General features: G+C 29.1%; 1 protein-coding gene across 4 annotated transcripts in view; it reads right to left on the bottom strand.

Annotated features, from left to right (window-relative positions):
* Positions 1–366: 366 nt before the first annotated feature.
* The window catches only part of LOC134837133 (protein Fe65 homolog), a 51,757-nt gene continuing 34,577 nt past the window's right edge, over positions 367–17,546 (bottom strand). The window contains exons 1-13 of one of the 4 annotated variants that reach the window (XM_063852472.1): positions 14,748–14,841; positions 4,259–4,469; positions 3,872–4,197; positions 3,592–3,809; positions 3,432–3,529; positions 3,180–3,372; positions 2,941–3,068; positions 2,426–2,524; positions 2,188–2,366; positions 1,901–2,097; positions 1,667–1,846; positions 1,051–1,221; positions 367–801 (exon numbers count right to left, since the gene is read on the bottom strand). In XM_063852472.1, coding sequence (XP_063708542.1) covers positions 1,072–1,221; positions 1,667–1,846; positions 1,901–2,097; positions 2,188–2,366; positions 2,426–2,524; positions 2,941–3,068; positions 3,180–3,372; positions 3,432–3,529; positions 3,592–3,809; positions 3,872–4,197; positions 4,259–4,469; positions 14,748–14,808 — 2,040 coding nt within the window. In that variant the 5' untranslated portion in view covers positions 14,809–14,841 and the 3' untranslated portion in view covers positions 367–801; positions 1,051–1,071. Of the gene's footprint in view, positions 802–1,050; positions 1,222–1,666; positions 1,847–1,900; positions 2,367–2,425; positions 2,525–2,940; positions 3,069–3,179; positions 3,373–3,431; positions 3,530–3,591; positions 3,810–3,871; positions 4,198–4,258; positions 4,470–14,747; positions 14,842–17,546 lie in introns of those variants that run through there. The other 3 variants (XM_063852469.1, XM_063852470.1, XM_063852471.1) reach the window with 3 other exon arrangements.

The raw sequence follows: 17,546 nt of genomic DNA, 5'->3' as shown, positions 1-17,546 counted from the left end.
GTAAAATTATAATTCGATATGTCCTGTTTTGATTGAATATTTTCATGGGACGTGATAGCTAAAATATTTTTTGTATTTATTTCCAATTTTTTGCTTGTTGTAATAAACTAACGAACACACTTATTAGAAAAATTCTATATAAAAATAGCGCGTTTTAGCATTTTTTTTGTTCAATTATAAGCACACATTTTCTTCTGTTTTTAAATTTATATTTTTTTCTTGAGTCTATAATATATAATTTAATTTTATTTATAAATATTTTTTCTAGCGATAAGTTTTTAATTGTTATTTTTGATACAATTTATTTTTTTATTTTATTTTCATGTCTTTCTGCAATTTTTTGTATTTTTTAATTCCTTGGTTTTTAATTAATTTTATTATTTTTTGACATATTTATAAAGCCTAATCTCCATTTTTCATTTAAATTTATTTCTGTAACATTTTAAAATATATATCATTGATCAACAAACCTGCGTCTTCCCTTCAATTCATACACAAAATTCAACCAGTCGTCTCCCTTTAAGGACTCGCAATGGCAGCAACATGCTCAAAGTCCATCTGCTTGTTGGTTGCTGTGGGCGAGAGGAGATGCCGATGCGGAATTACTTCTCGATCCGTGTCTGTTGATAATGTGGTGGGCTTTGTCGGTACTGATGCTACTGCTACTTGCGTATTATTTGTCGTCGCTGGCGATGTGGATGTCGTTAATGATGAGTTTGATGTGGCGGCGAAAAGTGATGTTATCGTTGATGTCTGTAGGGGCCACAATTCCTAAGTTTTGGTTTGTTGGAAATGATTTTACTGATTTTTATAATTTTTTTTTTGGTAAATTTCAAACAACAACAATAGCCATTCAATTTTATATAAAAGAAAAATAGAAAAAAAAAGAATTGGTTGCTTCACAAGTTCATGGAAAAAAATTATAAAAGCTAAAATTATTTCTAACTACTTGAAAATTTTCTACTTTTGAGCACTTTTTGAGTTTTTTTTAGCATGCAACGACAACAATCACGTCATTTCAGCTACTTTTTAGTACTCAGTTGAATTTACCTGGAGGGACTTGGCCCGTTCTCAAGAACTAGATTTGTCCTTTTTTAGTGAAAATGAACTCACAAAGTTTTTAATTGTTGCTCCGAGTCCTTTTGTCGAGTTTGGTGAGTCGTCGATATATTCGCGGTTCGGATGATTGGGATGCGCATCCAAGCATTTTTGGTAGCGTAACTGTTAGAAATAAAAAATCATTAAAAATATTTTAAATTTTTTAGAATTTTGCAAAAAAAAAATATGTATCAACTTTTGACTTAATCTTAAAAATGAGTGACATTGATTTGATTTTTTAGTTTTTATTTGAAATTTTAAAAATTTATTTTTTTCCAAAAATTTGAAAAATAAAAAATTTTCCCGAAAATCAAAAATTTTCTAAACAATTAATTTTTTTCCAGAAAAAAAAATTTTTTTTTTTTCAAAAATTTAAAAATTTTTCCCAAAATTGAAAATTTGTTTCTCAAAAATTGAAAAAATTTTCCCAAAATTTAAAAAAAATTCCAAAAATTGAAAAACTGATTAAAAAATTTATAATTTTGAACTTCAAGCTTAAGTTTAAGTCTCAAATAAATCTAAAACTTTTAAAAAATCTTTTAATTTGAAAATTTTGTAAAAAACGAACCTTGCAAGCAGCTTCAATAGTTTTGCAGAGGGGTCCACTCGACGGCTCACAGTTAAAAACATGTGCTACAAATTTATCTTGGGCAGTATGCATGATGAACGCGCAATTTTTCACATTTTTGCCTATGCCTAAAAAGCTCAAATATCGCACTCGGCATTCGGAGAACAATTGTCCGTTTTCCTAAAAAAATTAAAAAATCAAAAACTGCTCAGAAATTAAAAAAACAATGCTTACCCCAACAATACTGATCATACTGGGCGCCACGGAAACACTGACATTCTCAAATTGTTCCACAGGCACCGTTTCCAATAGTTGATCAATAGCCCCATTTAGTACATCCATACCCGTCGGTTGTAGCACCTCCGTCGCGCCAATGTACTGCGCCTTGAGAACTTTCTTCGGTTCTTCCATGGGCGTCGGGAACGATTGAGCTACAATTTTGGATTGGGAGTGAAGAAGTAAGGACGAATGGGAACTATGAGCAACTGATGGGAGATGTGGCGATACGAGATGCAACTTACGATGCTGTCGTATCCATCGGCGATTCTCCGTTGGCAAGTCTGTGGGACGAATGACACGTCCTCCGATACCGCCGGCAGCCATACTCGACGCCGAAAAGTTATTTAGCGCACTTAACGCACTCAAGTTACTCGTGTCTGATTGCATCGTTCTCTCTATCATTATCTTTTTACAAATATCCCTGCGAAAAAAATTAAAATCATGAATAAAAACTCAAAAGAAGGAAAAAATAAATATTACCTTAATGTATTAGCAATTGTCCTAGCTGCAGTATCACAACGAAAAACATGACACATGTGTATTCTAGTCGTCCTATCACGCGCAACATATGCAAAGTCCCTAAAAATGACACAAGAAAATTAAAACATCAAATAAATCATCAGTAAAACAAATATTTCTCGCAAACACACACACAAAAATGCGACAATTGAACTTTTATTTACCTTTCCCTGTTAAATCAACAGTGACCAGGATGAAATTGTAATTAGCATTATTCAAATTTGATGGCGCACCGAGACAAAAAACAAAATGAATGAATGAAATGGCATGAAAAAGAGACACTTTTGTATTATTTTTCACTAAAACAGCTCCTTTTTCACTATTTTTCCTCGTTTCAGGTTCATTTGGCACGACGAAACAGCAGAAAAACAGTCAAAAAGGAGGAAAAAACTAATAAAAAATTGTTTTTTTGTTTGACCTATCACTTTCAAAGTGTAACGGAACGGTAGCTGGACACAAAAAATAATATAAATTACCTTCCATTATCACGACCAACGCCCCACACACGAATCGTATGAATCGGTTGTGTATTTAGTATTGTCAAATTTTCCGGGTCAATCAATTTTAAAGCACCTTCATCCAAATCCATAAATAAATCCTTGCCCTACATTGCATTCGTCGGCGTTTTTTTTGTTGTGTCGGTCAAAAGAAGAAAGAAGAAACATAAAAGAAAATTTATTTTTAGGAATTTTTTGAAGAAAATATGAAAACTTACGTCGCCCCATCTTCCAACGACGTCAAGCAAATCATTTTTGCCGAGAGATAAATCCACGATACATTTGTTGACAGCCTTTGATGATCGTTCAGGCGTTAAATCTTCCTCCGCTATCTCGACCCAACCGAGAGATCGCACGGCAAAGCGGATGGGCCTCGTGTCAGATTCGGATTTGAGTGGGTAACTACGACGTCTTTATGAAAAAAAAATCGTAAGTAAAAAAAAAATTTTTTTTTTGAAGAAAATTCTTACTTGTACGCCATTTCTTCCTTCCTTCGACGCTCGTCATCTTGATCCAGGGCGAAACTTGTGTTGCTTCGCGTAACGGACGACGATAAACATTGCGAGTCCTGCAAGTAAAACAATAAATTCTTATCTTTTCTTTGTTTCTTTTGTTTTTTTCGCAGCTCACCTTGCCACTCAGGACGTCCCTATTGCCATAAATACTACTTAGCGTACTTGAAAATGAGCTTTTAATTTCCCTAGAAGTTTGGTGTTGATAATATTGGTTGATGTTTGGAGGTGGTAATACTGGTGTCCGTAATTCCTTTGTCTGTTCCTTAGGCCAAGTAGGGGGCTCGCGTTGAATCGTGCCCGACTTGATGTGCCAATAATAGGGACCTTCGTTATCTTCGAAATGATAAGAAAAAAAAATTAATCTCTGCGAAAAATAAGCAAAAATCTTATCTCACCTTCGTGTTTCTCCCATCCCGGCGGTAAGTCTTTGTTCGCATCTTTATCTTCTATACACTCAATGTCTTCCTGTTTTCCCTTTTCTTCTTCGTCATCTTCACAGCACATCACGGCACGCTCTTCCTCCGCCTCGAGTTCCTCGATTTCTTCGCGTTTCTTGTTTGGAAGTGCGTACAAGTCATTTTCGTTCATGTCCCCTTTGATGTGCCGAATTTCATTAATTTTGTCTTTCTTTTCGGGCTTTTGGTCGGACTTGGTTTTCGCTTCGCTCGGCGACGAGTCGTCTTTTATGAAGGATTTTTTGTTTGTGTCGGAGTCGGGTGACCTAATTTATAATTTTTTTTTTAATTGAAAAAAAATTTAATTTTTGTTAAAAAAAAACTCACTTAAAATTCTCTTTTAGATCCACCCCCATTTGACCAATGTCTAATTTTGCGTAATTTTTACGTCCAACAAGTTCATTGTTTTTCGCGTGATGATTGTTGGCGCGTTGTTGATGAATTTCCGACAGAATCTCATCGTACAGATGGGAGTTTCGTTCAATGTGTTGCGGATCCATGTGGTAGTTGGGATTTTCGTAGCTGAGAAGTCCGTTTTCTATAAAATACAAAAAAAAAAGGAAAAATAAATTTTAGTGCGATGCAAATTTTGGATACGACGCAAAAAAGAAAAGAAGGCTAAGCAAGCGTAGAAGCAAAAAAGCCTCAATTTCGTGCCCATGACGAAATAAATGACACGACAACCCAAATTTAGGGTCATAATGTCCTACTGATTGACTTTTCCTTTTTAGAGATTGCAATTTTTCGACTTTTCCAAAGCTCGAGTTTCGAACTTGAAATTTGATAAATTTTCTGAAAGCTCGAGTTCTCGAGAAAATAAATTTTAAAAAAATTTCTTGCTCAATTTTTCGGATTTTGTGTCAGAAATTATTTTTAAAATTCTAAAAATTTTAATGTTGAATAAACAAAGACGAAGTCTAGAATTTACTTCCATTCTTTTATCGAAATTAATCAAAAAAAGTCCCAATTACAATAAAATTTCATAAAATTTTGAATATTTTGTTCTAAAAATTTTAGAAATTAAGAAAATTCGTTTGAAAAAATCTTGTTTCAATTCTTATTTCATTAAAAATTAGTTAAAAATATAAAAATCTCTTAATTTTTAAATAGTTAATACTTAAAAATTTTAAAAAATATTTAAAAGTAGGAAATTTAAAAAATTTTTGATAATTTAAAAACCCTTATTCTAGAATTTGTGTTACTCAATAGTCAAATTTTCAAAAAATCTTTAAAAATTTTTGAAAAATAATTAAATATTTTTGAACGGTTTCATCAAAAATACTAAAAAATATGTTAATTTCGTCTTTCATGAACTAATTTTTACAAAATCTAAGTTCTATTAAAGCTCGAGCAGACTCGAATTTGATCTCGAACTTGCAATCTCCATTCCCTTTGCATACTTTTCTGACACATTTTTTCCCTCCACGAACAAATGACCCAAAATGTTACCCAAAACTGATAAAAAATGTATCTTAAACTTATTTTTCTTTCTTGTAGGTACAAACACACACACACGTAAAGTAATTTTCTCGGAATCACCAGAGGGACGTCATCGTCTTCGGTGTCAGCGCAAGAACTCTATTCTCCAGTTGTTTATTTATTCATTTGACTCTTGAATGACCGCAATCATTAAAATTAATTTGGTTTGTGAGAGAAGTGAACCGAACAACACGGAAAAAATAGTGTTAGCCGGAGCTCGTCGTGGGCGAAGTGATGCGTGTGATGTGTGTGTGCGAACGCATGCAAAAAGTAATAAAAGCTCGTTTTTATTATTTTTCACATGTTGCCTAGATAGGTGCGTTGCGTGTCAGATCGAAGGTAGTACGTGATGGCGTTCAACTGGGAACGTCCAATTTTACGGGTTTTTTTTCTTCTTAAAATAAAATAACATAATAATCGCAGCAAGAATAACTACAAAAAAAAACATCAACCTTGTAACCTTGTTGCTTGTGCATTTAATAATTTATAAAATATTTAAGAGGTTTTCTCGGGTTTTGCTTCCAAGATGAATTTTACGACATTTTTACGTTTAATACCTGCGGCTTGTAACAACAACATTTAACTTGCTACCGACTCACCAAGGATTTACGATATTTAAATGAGGAGAAATAAAATTTCTCATGTTTATTTTTTTACTTTGCCGACGAGAAAGACGAGAAAAATATGTTTACGCAAACAAAACAATATTTTGCGAAACATGATTGTTCCGTGTTTTTGTCCCTGCTGCGTGACTAAAGTAGATCCCGGTAATTTATCAAAACTTATTTTCCCTCTCCTTTTTAGTTGGTACCAGCGAACACGACTCTCACATCATAATTTGAGCAAAATAACCTGTCCCGCTGTGGAAACCTACGACAACATGCCAATTCTTGTTGGGTAATCATCGGGCTTAATCAAAGATTAACGTGGGGCAAATTCTACGCTTGGCACTTTAAATACGACAATAATGGACAAAAAACAACCAGCCGCACCCTTCTTCCTTTCGCTTGCATTGTTTGTTCAAGTTAATAGTTTTAGCGGAGAAATTACACGCAATAAACAAGGAGAAAGCACTTTTGTTATTGGGCTCAATTGGACGGTAATTAATTATACGCTGACAATGACGCGATGCGATAGCGTGAAAGAAAATCGATTTTGTCTTCTTTTTTCTTGGACATTGACGTTGATGTGGAATTTAATCAACGATGTTTCCGGTTGCATGCGTTAGTTTGCTCTATTTTGACACATGGCGTAAAGTAATTTGCGAGTAATTAACTTAAAAGTTCAACGTTTCTTAGATAATTTTTTACAAAATTTTTGTGATTTTGCGTAAATTGGAAGAAAATTAAATTTTGTCATGAATTATCAAATATTTTTTATATGCGACTTTTATCGAAGTCAAAAATTTGTAATGAAAAAAAATTAAAAAAACCTTTAATTTTTCTAAAATTAATTTTTTTGGATCCTAAAATGGTAAGAAATGTTAAAAAAATTATTTAAAAAAAAATTTAAATTATTTTTTTAATTTATTTATTTTTTTTATTTAAATTTAAATTAAATTTAATTAAAAAAATAATAAAAACTAAAAAAAATAATTTAATTTTAATATTTTAAGGAGCTTTAATAGAATATTCAATTCATAAAGAGAAATAAATTTTAAGATTTTTGAACCATTTTTACCAAATCAATAATTTCAACAATTTTTTAATTTGAATCTTTTTTTATAAGTTAAATATTTATTTCTTTAATTTTTTTTCATTTTATTATTATTTTTTAAAATTATTTTTCATTCATTTTTAATTTATTTATTTTATTAATTTAAATTAATAATTTGTAAATATTAAAAACGGGCAAAATTAAAAAAAAAAAAACTTTAGTTTTTATTTAATTTTTTATGTTTTTTTTATATTTTTGATATTTTTGACTATAAAAAACGAAATATGATCTCCTTGGATATTTTATAAAAATTAAAGTAGGTTTTTTTTTTTAATTTTTGCACACATTTTAATCCAAAAAATATTTTTGAAAGATAAATTTATGCCAAAAAATTAATTTTCAGTTAATTTTTTATTTAAAATAAATATTTTATCAAAAAAAATTTAAAATTCAAGATTTTAATGTGTCAAAATTGACCCGAAAGACATCAAACCGCTTGAAAAAGCTTAATTTTTCAAAAAATGTCGAACAAGTCTTCCGAATCACAAAAAACAAGCCACACAATTAATTCTTCCAATCTCCTTTTATTTTTGATAAACACGACTCATGACTCAAACAAACACACAAACCAAGTCCTGTGTGACTAAATTTTATTATTATACTTTTTTTTTTGCTTTATTAGCACAAAAATATTTGCGCTACCGAAAAATATTAGCTATTTTTATTGCCAGATTAAATCAAGCACTGCTGGTCAAACAAAGAGGAAAGAATGAATTGTGAGGTGCTACAATAATGAATTGCCTCTGGATTTTTTTTTTCGTGTGTGTTCGCAGCAATATGACTTGACTTGGGTGTGCGTTAGTATTATTTTGTTAATATTATGAAAAATGTACTGCTTCAAGTCGCTCGTTTAACAAATCATTCCATTTTCTTGTTTGTATTTTGTCTTATGAGCTTATTTATGAAGCGACGTGGCGGGAAATTCGAGGAAAAAGGTGTGTAATTTTTTAAATATTCATCAAAAAAAAAGTTTAATGGTGCTTTAAATGCGAAAAAGTGTTAGATAGGGGAAGAACTCTAATTAATTCAATTTTTCTGGTCATTTGCATAATCACTCAAGTTCGTTATCTCAAAGAGAATGACTTGAGACCTTGATGTGTTTAATGGCTGGACTTCCGTTTAATTCTTCCTGCCAAATTTTTCTTGTAAAAATAAATCGGGACTTTTGAACTCTTTTTTTTTTTTTTTTGACGTAAATATGAAAAAAGTTTCAACATATTTTTTTGTGTGCGCGGTAATAACGCTATAAAGTTAATAACACCCGGAAAAAATTCTTTCTAACAAATTACAGCTACTTCAACTTATTTTTTTCGTAATATCACGAAAAGCAGCGCCAATCATACACGAACATGAATCAGAACCGAGTAGGGCGCCAGACATTCTGCTTCCAAACAAACAGTTCCATTTAAAAAAAAAATTGTTGTAGCTACGTAAGCGTAATTTTACTTTGTTTCACGTCTAGCGACACATCGACAACGAACATGTGAGCGAGACATAAAATTTATTAGCCTTCATTTGATGTTTGATAGCAATAAAGGGGAATAAAAGATCCAATCTGAAGTGATTGGCGCGCATAAGAAAGTTTTTGTTGACTCGCTTGTTTATTTTAATGTCATTATTAGTCATGGAAACTTTTTTTTCATGTTCGCTGTAACTTTAATCGAAAACGCAACGAACCGAAAATTGCCAATTTTTCACAATCCTACAATCTTTATTAACATGCCAATTGTTTGAAATGTAATTCCGCCAAAAATCAACTAAAAATGCTTATCAGTGCAGCAGCAGCGTTCAATTGCAATGTTTGCCGTTAGCAAAAAATTTAAATTTTGGACACAATGGACAAAAAGAAATAAAAAATAAAATGATACAATTAAAGAAAAATATAAAAAAATAATAAAATTGGAAAGCGCTCTTTTTTTACACTGAAAGCGATTAAATTTTGAGAAAAAAAAATAAAATTGAACTTTTTTTTTTAATTGAATTTACCTAAAAAACTTTCATCGTCTTGTTGATTTGCGAGCGTGACAATTGCCGCCATGGCTTGATAAAATTCGAGATAAGAAGGCGGCGGTAATATGGCCACGCTTAACGCAGATCCATTCAAAATTTCACCCGACAACATTCAATTGAAGTACGCTTCGGAGGTTTTTTCAGCGATTTTTTTCTTAATTTTTTGTTTCTTTAAATACCTTGAGGATTTTTATTTTATTTTTGAATTTTTCACCACTTTGCACTTCTTTTATTTTAGGTCCCGTGTTTCTACATCCATTTAATGTAGAATTTTGTGCTTACCTGGAAAGATAAAAAAGTAGAGAGAAAAATTAATTATAAGAATTTTTAAAGTAAAAATTTAAAAAAATCAGAACTATGTTAGCAGTTTTTCATCAAAATCAAACCTTTTTATGTCTAAAAATTCGTTTTTAAGCTTTTCAAAACAAAAATTTTACTCTTCACAAAATACGTGAATTTTTACTTAATTTAAATTCGTAAAAAGATTACCAAAAATTACATTTTTAATGTACTTATTTTCTTTCATTTTCAAGTTAAGGAATATTTAAAATATTTCAAAAATAGAAAGGTATCAAAACATTTAAAAAAATTACAATTTTCTTTAAATTCTATGAATGATTAATTTTAAAAAATAAATTAATTTTAACATTAATTTTAAAAAATTAATATTTGTGTTCATTATACATTTACAAGTAAGAGAATGAAAATTTGATAAAATTAAAATTTCAAGAAAAATAATTTAATTAGGACATTTTCTTTTATTTTTGATACTCGATAAGAGAAAATAAAAAAAACAGTTATTTTTTTTTTGCATAATTAAAATATAAAATTAAATTAAAATTTAAAAAAAAAAAATTAAATTATTAGTTAATTAAATTAATTTAAATAGTTTTTAAATAAAATATTGAATTAAAAAAAATAAAAAAATTCTAATTGAACTGTCGCGACACGTAATAAGCTTAACTCACTCTATATCGCCTTTTCGTACCAATATTTTATTGAAATGAAGCCATATCCATCGAAAAAACGATACAAATTAGCTCATTTGTATTTTTTTTTGTATAAAAAGGCCATTTGCTCACTCAAGTTAGGTTTCATTAACTTCTTTTGTTCTCAATCCCCTTTATCAACATCCAGATTACCATTATTATTATTATAAATTCCGAATAAATTTGTCTCGAGATAAAACTTTTATATTGATACAAATGCGACAAAAATAAACTCAAACGTGTGTGTCACAAGAAGAAAAAAAACAACGAAGGAAAGTTGCTTCTCATGTGAATGAATAAATAATACGAAAAATATTGCTTTCACTGTTCTCGAGTGTTCTTTGTGGGGAAATTATAAAAGAAAATATATTTCTGGCATTTTTTATTGCGCACAAAGGAATACATTATGCGAGCATAAAGATAAGACATATAAAGGATAATAATTTTATAATAAAATTGAATTCGTTTTCTCATCATCTCATCCGATTTCGCTTTTTTTTTCTTCTCGTTACACGAAATTGACACAAACAAAAGTTGAGGTAATAAATTTGTATTATCTCTCGTCTCTTTCGTGTGAATTTGCGTCATGCTTGATTGAAATGCTCTCGCACAGGCACAAATTGATGATAAGAGAAGTGTGTATAAATTTTACAACGGCGTCTCTCTCTCGCTCCATAAATAATGCCAAAGTAGTTTAATGATAAAATATAAGTGATTACAATCAAATGAAATGGCTTAATTTTATTGTGCAAACTCTCGTGTTCGTCATAAGACGATGATGAGAAGATTTCTATTTAATTTGCCTTCAATATTTACATTTATGCTCTGGCGTCGTCTTATCTTGCAAGCAGGCAACATCATCATTATCATGAGTGGAAAAGGATAAAGGCAAACACATTTCAACATGTATCAGTTACGATTAGTATGGAAATTGAATATTAAATACATTTATCTTTGTTTACTGAAACCGCATAGCCTGGCACACGGGAGAAAAAGAGACATTTACTTGTCCTAACCACACGCTACATGAATTTCGTTGAGAGGGTAGCTGGCAAATAATTGTGGATTAATATTTGTAATGAAACCACAGACATGTGGAACATTTTTTGCCGTAGTTGTGGATAATGTAATAATAATGTAATTTCTGTTTTCGATTTTTTTTTCGTCGTGGTTGTAGATAAATGTCGCAGTTAATATTCATTATTTGGCAAAAAATGTGGTCATGTCGATGGAGTCTGTTTTGTTGTCTGGTTAGCCAGCGAAATTTATTCGAATTCATTCACATTCATCTTTTTTTTCAATCTCTATCTAACATTTTTTCGTTTTTTTTTGTTTTGTGGGAATTGGTAATTCGTGAAGAAAAAACTTTCATAAAAAAAATATGAAAAATGAAAAAAAAATTTTTTTGTTATAAAATCATGAGTTTTTAAGGTTTGACATAAAGAAAATGAAAAAAATTAAACAAAAATAATTATTCAATAAAATTTTCACAAAAAAAAATAAAATGTTATCCAATAAAATTTTAACAAATTTCAATAATATAAGTGCAAAAAAATTAAAAATTCCTTCGATGAATCAAAGTCCTTTTTTTTATAATTATTTTTCAATTTTTTTTTCTATTAAAATTAAAAAAAATAAACAAATTAATTTATATAAAAAAATTAAAATATATATTTTTTTTAATTTTTTAAATATTTATTTAAAAAAAATTTATTTAATTAATTAAAGTATTTTATTAAAATTTTTAAAATTTTTAATTTAAACTTTTAAATTTCATTCAATTTTAATTAACTAGTTTTTTTTTTGAAAATTTAATATTTTATTTTTTTTAATTTTAAGATTTTTTTCATATTTGTTTTATTTTTTAGAAGAATTAAAACGAGAATTTAATTGATAAAAATTATAAAAAATTATTTTAAAATTCAAAATTTTTATTTTCATTTTCAACTTGCATCGAAATTTTATTAAAAACTGAAAATTTGAAACTTTAAAAAATTTTGACTGCGAAAAATGAATTTTTCACAATATTTTAAAGCTCAATTCGGAACAACAATCGTAGGAAAGGACGACGAGATGCGTCACATCTGGCAGTGCAATGCACATTTATCTAAAAATTTTATCGCCATCATAAATATTTGAGTGAGGACCCTGCTTAGTGCTTCGTGCAAAAAGGCAGCAAAAAGAGGTGAAAAAGTGTTGCAGACAAGCAAACATCTTTTGTTTTTACTGTCAGACCAAATGTTTACCCATAAATTTACTGCAGCTCAAAAATTTTTGATGTTTTTTTCGTCAGATCTCTTTCCTTGTATCATCTAGAAACATCGAAGGATCGAAAAAAAAAACTATTAAACTAAACTTTTTATGTCCCTTTTTTCCGTTTCGTTTTGTTTTGTTAGGAAAACGCATCAACAATGGATGATAGTGAGCCGAACGAACGAAAAGATAAATTTACTGCCTCATTCCGTGCTAAAATAAATATTAGCTAGCACTCAATATGTTTGTTTATCTCGTCTTTTGCCGTTTTGATGAGTGTGTGAACTCTAATTTTGGCACCGGTCGGTATCTGTTTGCGACACACGAGGCCGGAATTTATTGCTTCGAACAATTTTTGTGCCGCGTTGCAACATCGACATGTGCATTAAAAGGTGCTTAAGTTGGAAAAATGGCAAATGGCCTGCAAATTGATGCACTTTACGGTGCAATTTTTATGTCGATAAAATATGGATGTCACGTGTCTCATTGCCAGTCGTCTCCATTTCATGTTCGCACAAAGTCCCAAAAAAATTTAAAAATATTGCTAAGCACACATAATTCATTTTTTGTCTTCTAACTCTTTAATTCAAGTCATGCACTTTTGATTTTTTTCACACAATATTTTTTTTTTCGAATTTTTAAATAAATAAAGCAGACGGTGCTAAATCATAAAAAAAAAACAAAAAAAAACAGTGCAAGCTCATAAACGAGTCGCATATAAATAAAAAGGAGGAACGTTCATAAAATTGCTCTTATCACCATCGTCTATCTCTGCATATTTTTTAAACATTTTTTAAAGCTCGCCATGTAACATTCATTTTTATTTTCTAGTTAAATGTTCATTTTTTTGCTCATCGTTATTTTTTTTGTACGCTATGGAAGCAGCAAAATGCAGCGTTGCTCATTATTCTGTGTGTGTTGTTATAATATAATATTATGACAAGGACAATGAAAAATATATAAAGGGAGCGACAAACAACAAAAAGGGGTTTATATAAAAAAATATACAGAAAAAAAATATTGTGAGCAAAAATGCAAATGATTTCGTAACATAAATAATGCAAGTCGCAGTAGAGCAGTAGACACTGAAGTGCTGTTATAATAATGAAGATAATAAAATGTCATAAAGTAGCAAAATTAACTAATAAATTCATGTCAGTTTGACGTAGACATTTTTTTTTTGTTTGTAAAAAAAAAGTTTTTAGAGACATAAAAAAAATGTTATGAATTTTTTTAGACGTGACTGTCTGAGAGAAATTTTTTAGGGGGGTTTTTTAAACAGTTTCCTGAGTGGCGTGTTTCGTGACATGATATTTTTTTGCTTATTTTTTTGTTGAACTCTTGTTAATAGAATTTTGTCAGTAATTCTAAAAATATTTAAAATTTTTATTTTTTTCTACTACCTAATTTTAACGATTTTTTAAAATTTATTGCATTACCTAAATTTAGAAAATTAAATTTTTTTTTTTTTTTAAATTTAGAAATTTTTTTATTTTTATTTTTTTTGTAAACAAAAAAAATACTGAAAACTGTAAAATTTTTAAAAATTATCATTCTGAATTCAAATTTAAATAAATTAAAAAAAATGTTGCATGAAACAAGGCTTTTGGCAATTAAATCTGCTAAAAATTGTAAAAAATATTTTTTTTTAATTTAAATTTATATTTTTCGCAGTTTTAAGAAAATTTATTGTTGAAATTAAAAAATATCGTTCTGAATTTTAATTAAAAAAATTTTAAAACTAAAAAAAAATTGTTGGAAATAAAAAATTATTTTGACTAAAATTGGTTTGGTTGAAATTTAAAATGAAAATAATTTTGAATTAAAAACTCAATTGAAAATTTTTTGTGTCTCATAAAACTCATGCCTTTTAAAAAAAATATTACTTGAAATCCTAAAAATTTTGAAAAATGTTCATTTTAAATTCAAAATTTTAATCAAAGAAAAAAGTTTTTGTCTCATAAAATTAAAAATTTTATTAAAAAGCGCTTAGATTTATTTATTCAATTTTTAAACTGAAGTCCTAATTTTTTTCTGAATGTTTTTCAGGTGATAAAATAAGATAATCCGTCTGTTCACTTGTTAAAATTTAAAAAAAATCATGTTTTCCATAACAACTTTTGACACTCACGCACATCATAACTAATTTTTTGTAGCTTTTTAGTAGCAAAAATGACAAAAACTCATCAAGCACGAAAAACGAATACAAATTTTGACTTTGTCCCACTTTTTATCGATCCAAAAAAACAAACAAACATTATTAAAATGACCAACATTTTGACTTTTTGCGTTCAAAATTATTTTTGGGCTTAATTACTAATGCATTCGACAAACAAATAAAAATAAAAATCTCATTAGCACCTACATACCTATTAGGAAACTGGCACGTTTTAATCCCATTTTCAAATATCCTTCATTAGCGAATTTCATCGACAACAACAACAGCGTCGTGCCAATGTGCAGTCTAATTAATGCAGTCAATAGAACACTATTTATCGCATTAATTAATATGCATAACGTTATTAATGCGGACGTGTATTGCACGGCAAAGTAATTTTTATGCTCGAATGGCGCCACTTTGATTGTTTTTTTGCAGAATTAAACGAACTGTGATAACCGAAAATTTTGGATTTTTTTTTGTCGCAACTTCAAATCCGCATCGTTACCATTTATAGAATAATGTTTTTATTATTGAACTGATGCCGTATTTTGACATAAAACATAATTTTCATGAATATAAAACACCATAAAATTTTTTATGACCTCATTGAACTTGATTCATAGGTTTTACGTTTGCTCCGGAGTGTGTTGCTTTGTTCTAGAACGATGGATCGATGCACGTATGGCACGCAAAGTCATGAATCAACTTTTACTTTAATATTTTTTTTAGGAAGGGCACATGCCGGAAACGAAATCGATATGCAAAAGTTTTTTTTTGAGTTCACTTTTTGAATTTTTTCGCAAAATTAAACAAAAAAGCTCTTAAATTAATGAAAATCAGCCTTTTTTGTTGTTTTTTTAACCACTAAACTCAAAGGAAGCACTAGACAAAGAATTCTTGTTTTTAAATTAAATTGAATTGTCTCTTATAAAGGACCAACAAACACTAGCTTTTTGTAATTATGTCGTTCAAGAGTGTCTTTGTTCGTTGAAAAATTGAGAATTTTCTCATTTTTCGTGGCAAATGACAACAAAAATTGCAACTGTGTTCCGTACATTCACCGCCCGTCTGTTCATTGTCTGCCACAAATGTTGCACACGTTCCATGGATAGCAGCCGACATGAGAGAGAGCGAACATTTTTTCGTTGTGGTGGATTCTCTCAGCATGGAATCACACAAAAAAGGGGTGGTGAGTAAAATTTCGAACAACTTGTATGACTCATTCACTGTCTGTGTTGATTTTATATATATTTTTTTTTTGATCATTGGAAAAACATTTTTTGGAAACTGCTTTGTCTCGTTTCACCTTGACCTTTTGGTACTACATCGCTTTTGTGCTTCATGAAAAAGCCTTTTTTCGAGATTGGCATCATAAAATATGGGAAGAGTGTCACACGAAGAGTATCATTTATTCGAAGCTGTTGCTACATTGACGTCGTCGACTGTAATATGCCAATCAAGGAGGCTTTAAGAGCTTTATATCATATTAAAATGATAATTCCGTTGAGAGAAACGATGAAATTTTGAATTTTTCTTAAATACCTGGCGTCTCCATCGATGGATTTTTTTCGTTTATTTCATAAGGAAATGTCGATCATAATCAATAATGTCACCAAAAATAAATAAAAAAAAGTATCGAATCAACCGACCTTGACTCCCCTCTTGATATAATTTGAACTAAAAGTCATAAATTTTGATGTCGAAACGCATAAAAAGCGCTCTATAGTCGAAAACTCTATTGAAAAAAAAAACGAAAGAGAGAGAAATTCATCAATTTTACAACCCATTATTGATTGATGTCCCTATCAGTGTATATTTGGTCGTATCCTGTTTGTCGTACACTTTTTTTATTCGAAAATTATAGCTCGATATTATTACCGAGATACACTCGACTCGACTCGACTCAAGTCTACTCGTCTCGTGTTTGTACATAATTTGATTGAAGCATATTGTTATGCAAACAATATCAAATTATTATTATATCGTATACTTTTCAATAATAAAATCCGACAATATTCATGATAATGATAACCGGAACAGCTGTAAAGTTTTGTATGTTCATGATAATAAAAAGGCATATTGGTTTAGTTGTCATTGTCTTGCATTCGTTTGCTTTCGTTTTTTGTTCGAAATATAATTTTCTGTTTGAGAATGGAAAATTAATATCAATTTAATTAGAGTTCCATTGTGAACGATTTTTTTCCTTTGTGAATGTTGAAATTATGCCAAATTACCAGATTGGACAAAGTTTGCACAATTTTATGTGCAGAAAGTAATTTGTGTCATTTTGTAAAAATTTATTGGAATAGCATGAAACTGGTTGAAGAAAGTAGAAGCGATGAGAGGAAAGTTTTTTTTTTTGTAAAACATGACATTGTTGAGGAAAGCTGTTAACTAAAATTATATTAGGAAAAGTTTTTTTGTAGTCATAAATGGGGAGCGTGCACTCGATACCATCGAAGGGAATCTTTCATCGACATGAAAGTGAAAAAAATTTGATGAAAAAGTTTTATTTTTTATATTTTGTGAGTTGTGACGTTCTTAAGAGGGTTTTAAAAATTTTACTTTTTTTCTTGAATTTTTTAAAAATATTTTAAAATTTTTTGGAATAAAATTAGAAGGTTTTGACTTAAAATAATTTTTAAAAAATTGGGTTTAATTAAAAATGAATTTTTGACTTAAAAGGCCTTAAAGTTAAAGTTTAAGTATAAAAATAAGTCAAAAATTAATATTTTTTTAATTCTCAATAAAAATTTTGAAAACTATCATTATTTTGAAATTTTTTAAAAAAAACATTTGCCAAAAATTAAAAATTTTAAGTCAATAAATTTGACTTAATTGATTTATTTTGAAAATCGAGTACCTAATTTTTATTTAAAAATTTTTTAAGAATAAATTTTATTGATTTTAATTTTAAAAAATTTTACTAAAAAATAAATTAAAAGAAAAAACTTATTTTTTAGAGTTAAAATTATTACTTTATTTGAAAAAAAAAATTATATTTAAA

The sequence above is a fragment of the Culicoides brevitarsis genome, chromosome 1 (assembly GCF_036172545.1).
Source record: "Culicoides brevitarsis isolate CSIRO-B50_1 chromosome 1, AGI_CSIRO_Cbre_v1, whole genome shotgun sequence".
Lineage (NCBI taxonomy): Eukaryota > Metazoa > Arthropoda > Insecta > Diptera > Ceratopogonidae > Culicoides > Culicoides brevitarsis.
Note: the sequence above shows the minus strand (reverse complement) of the source record. Positions and strands in the feature narration are given on the sequence as shown.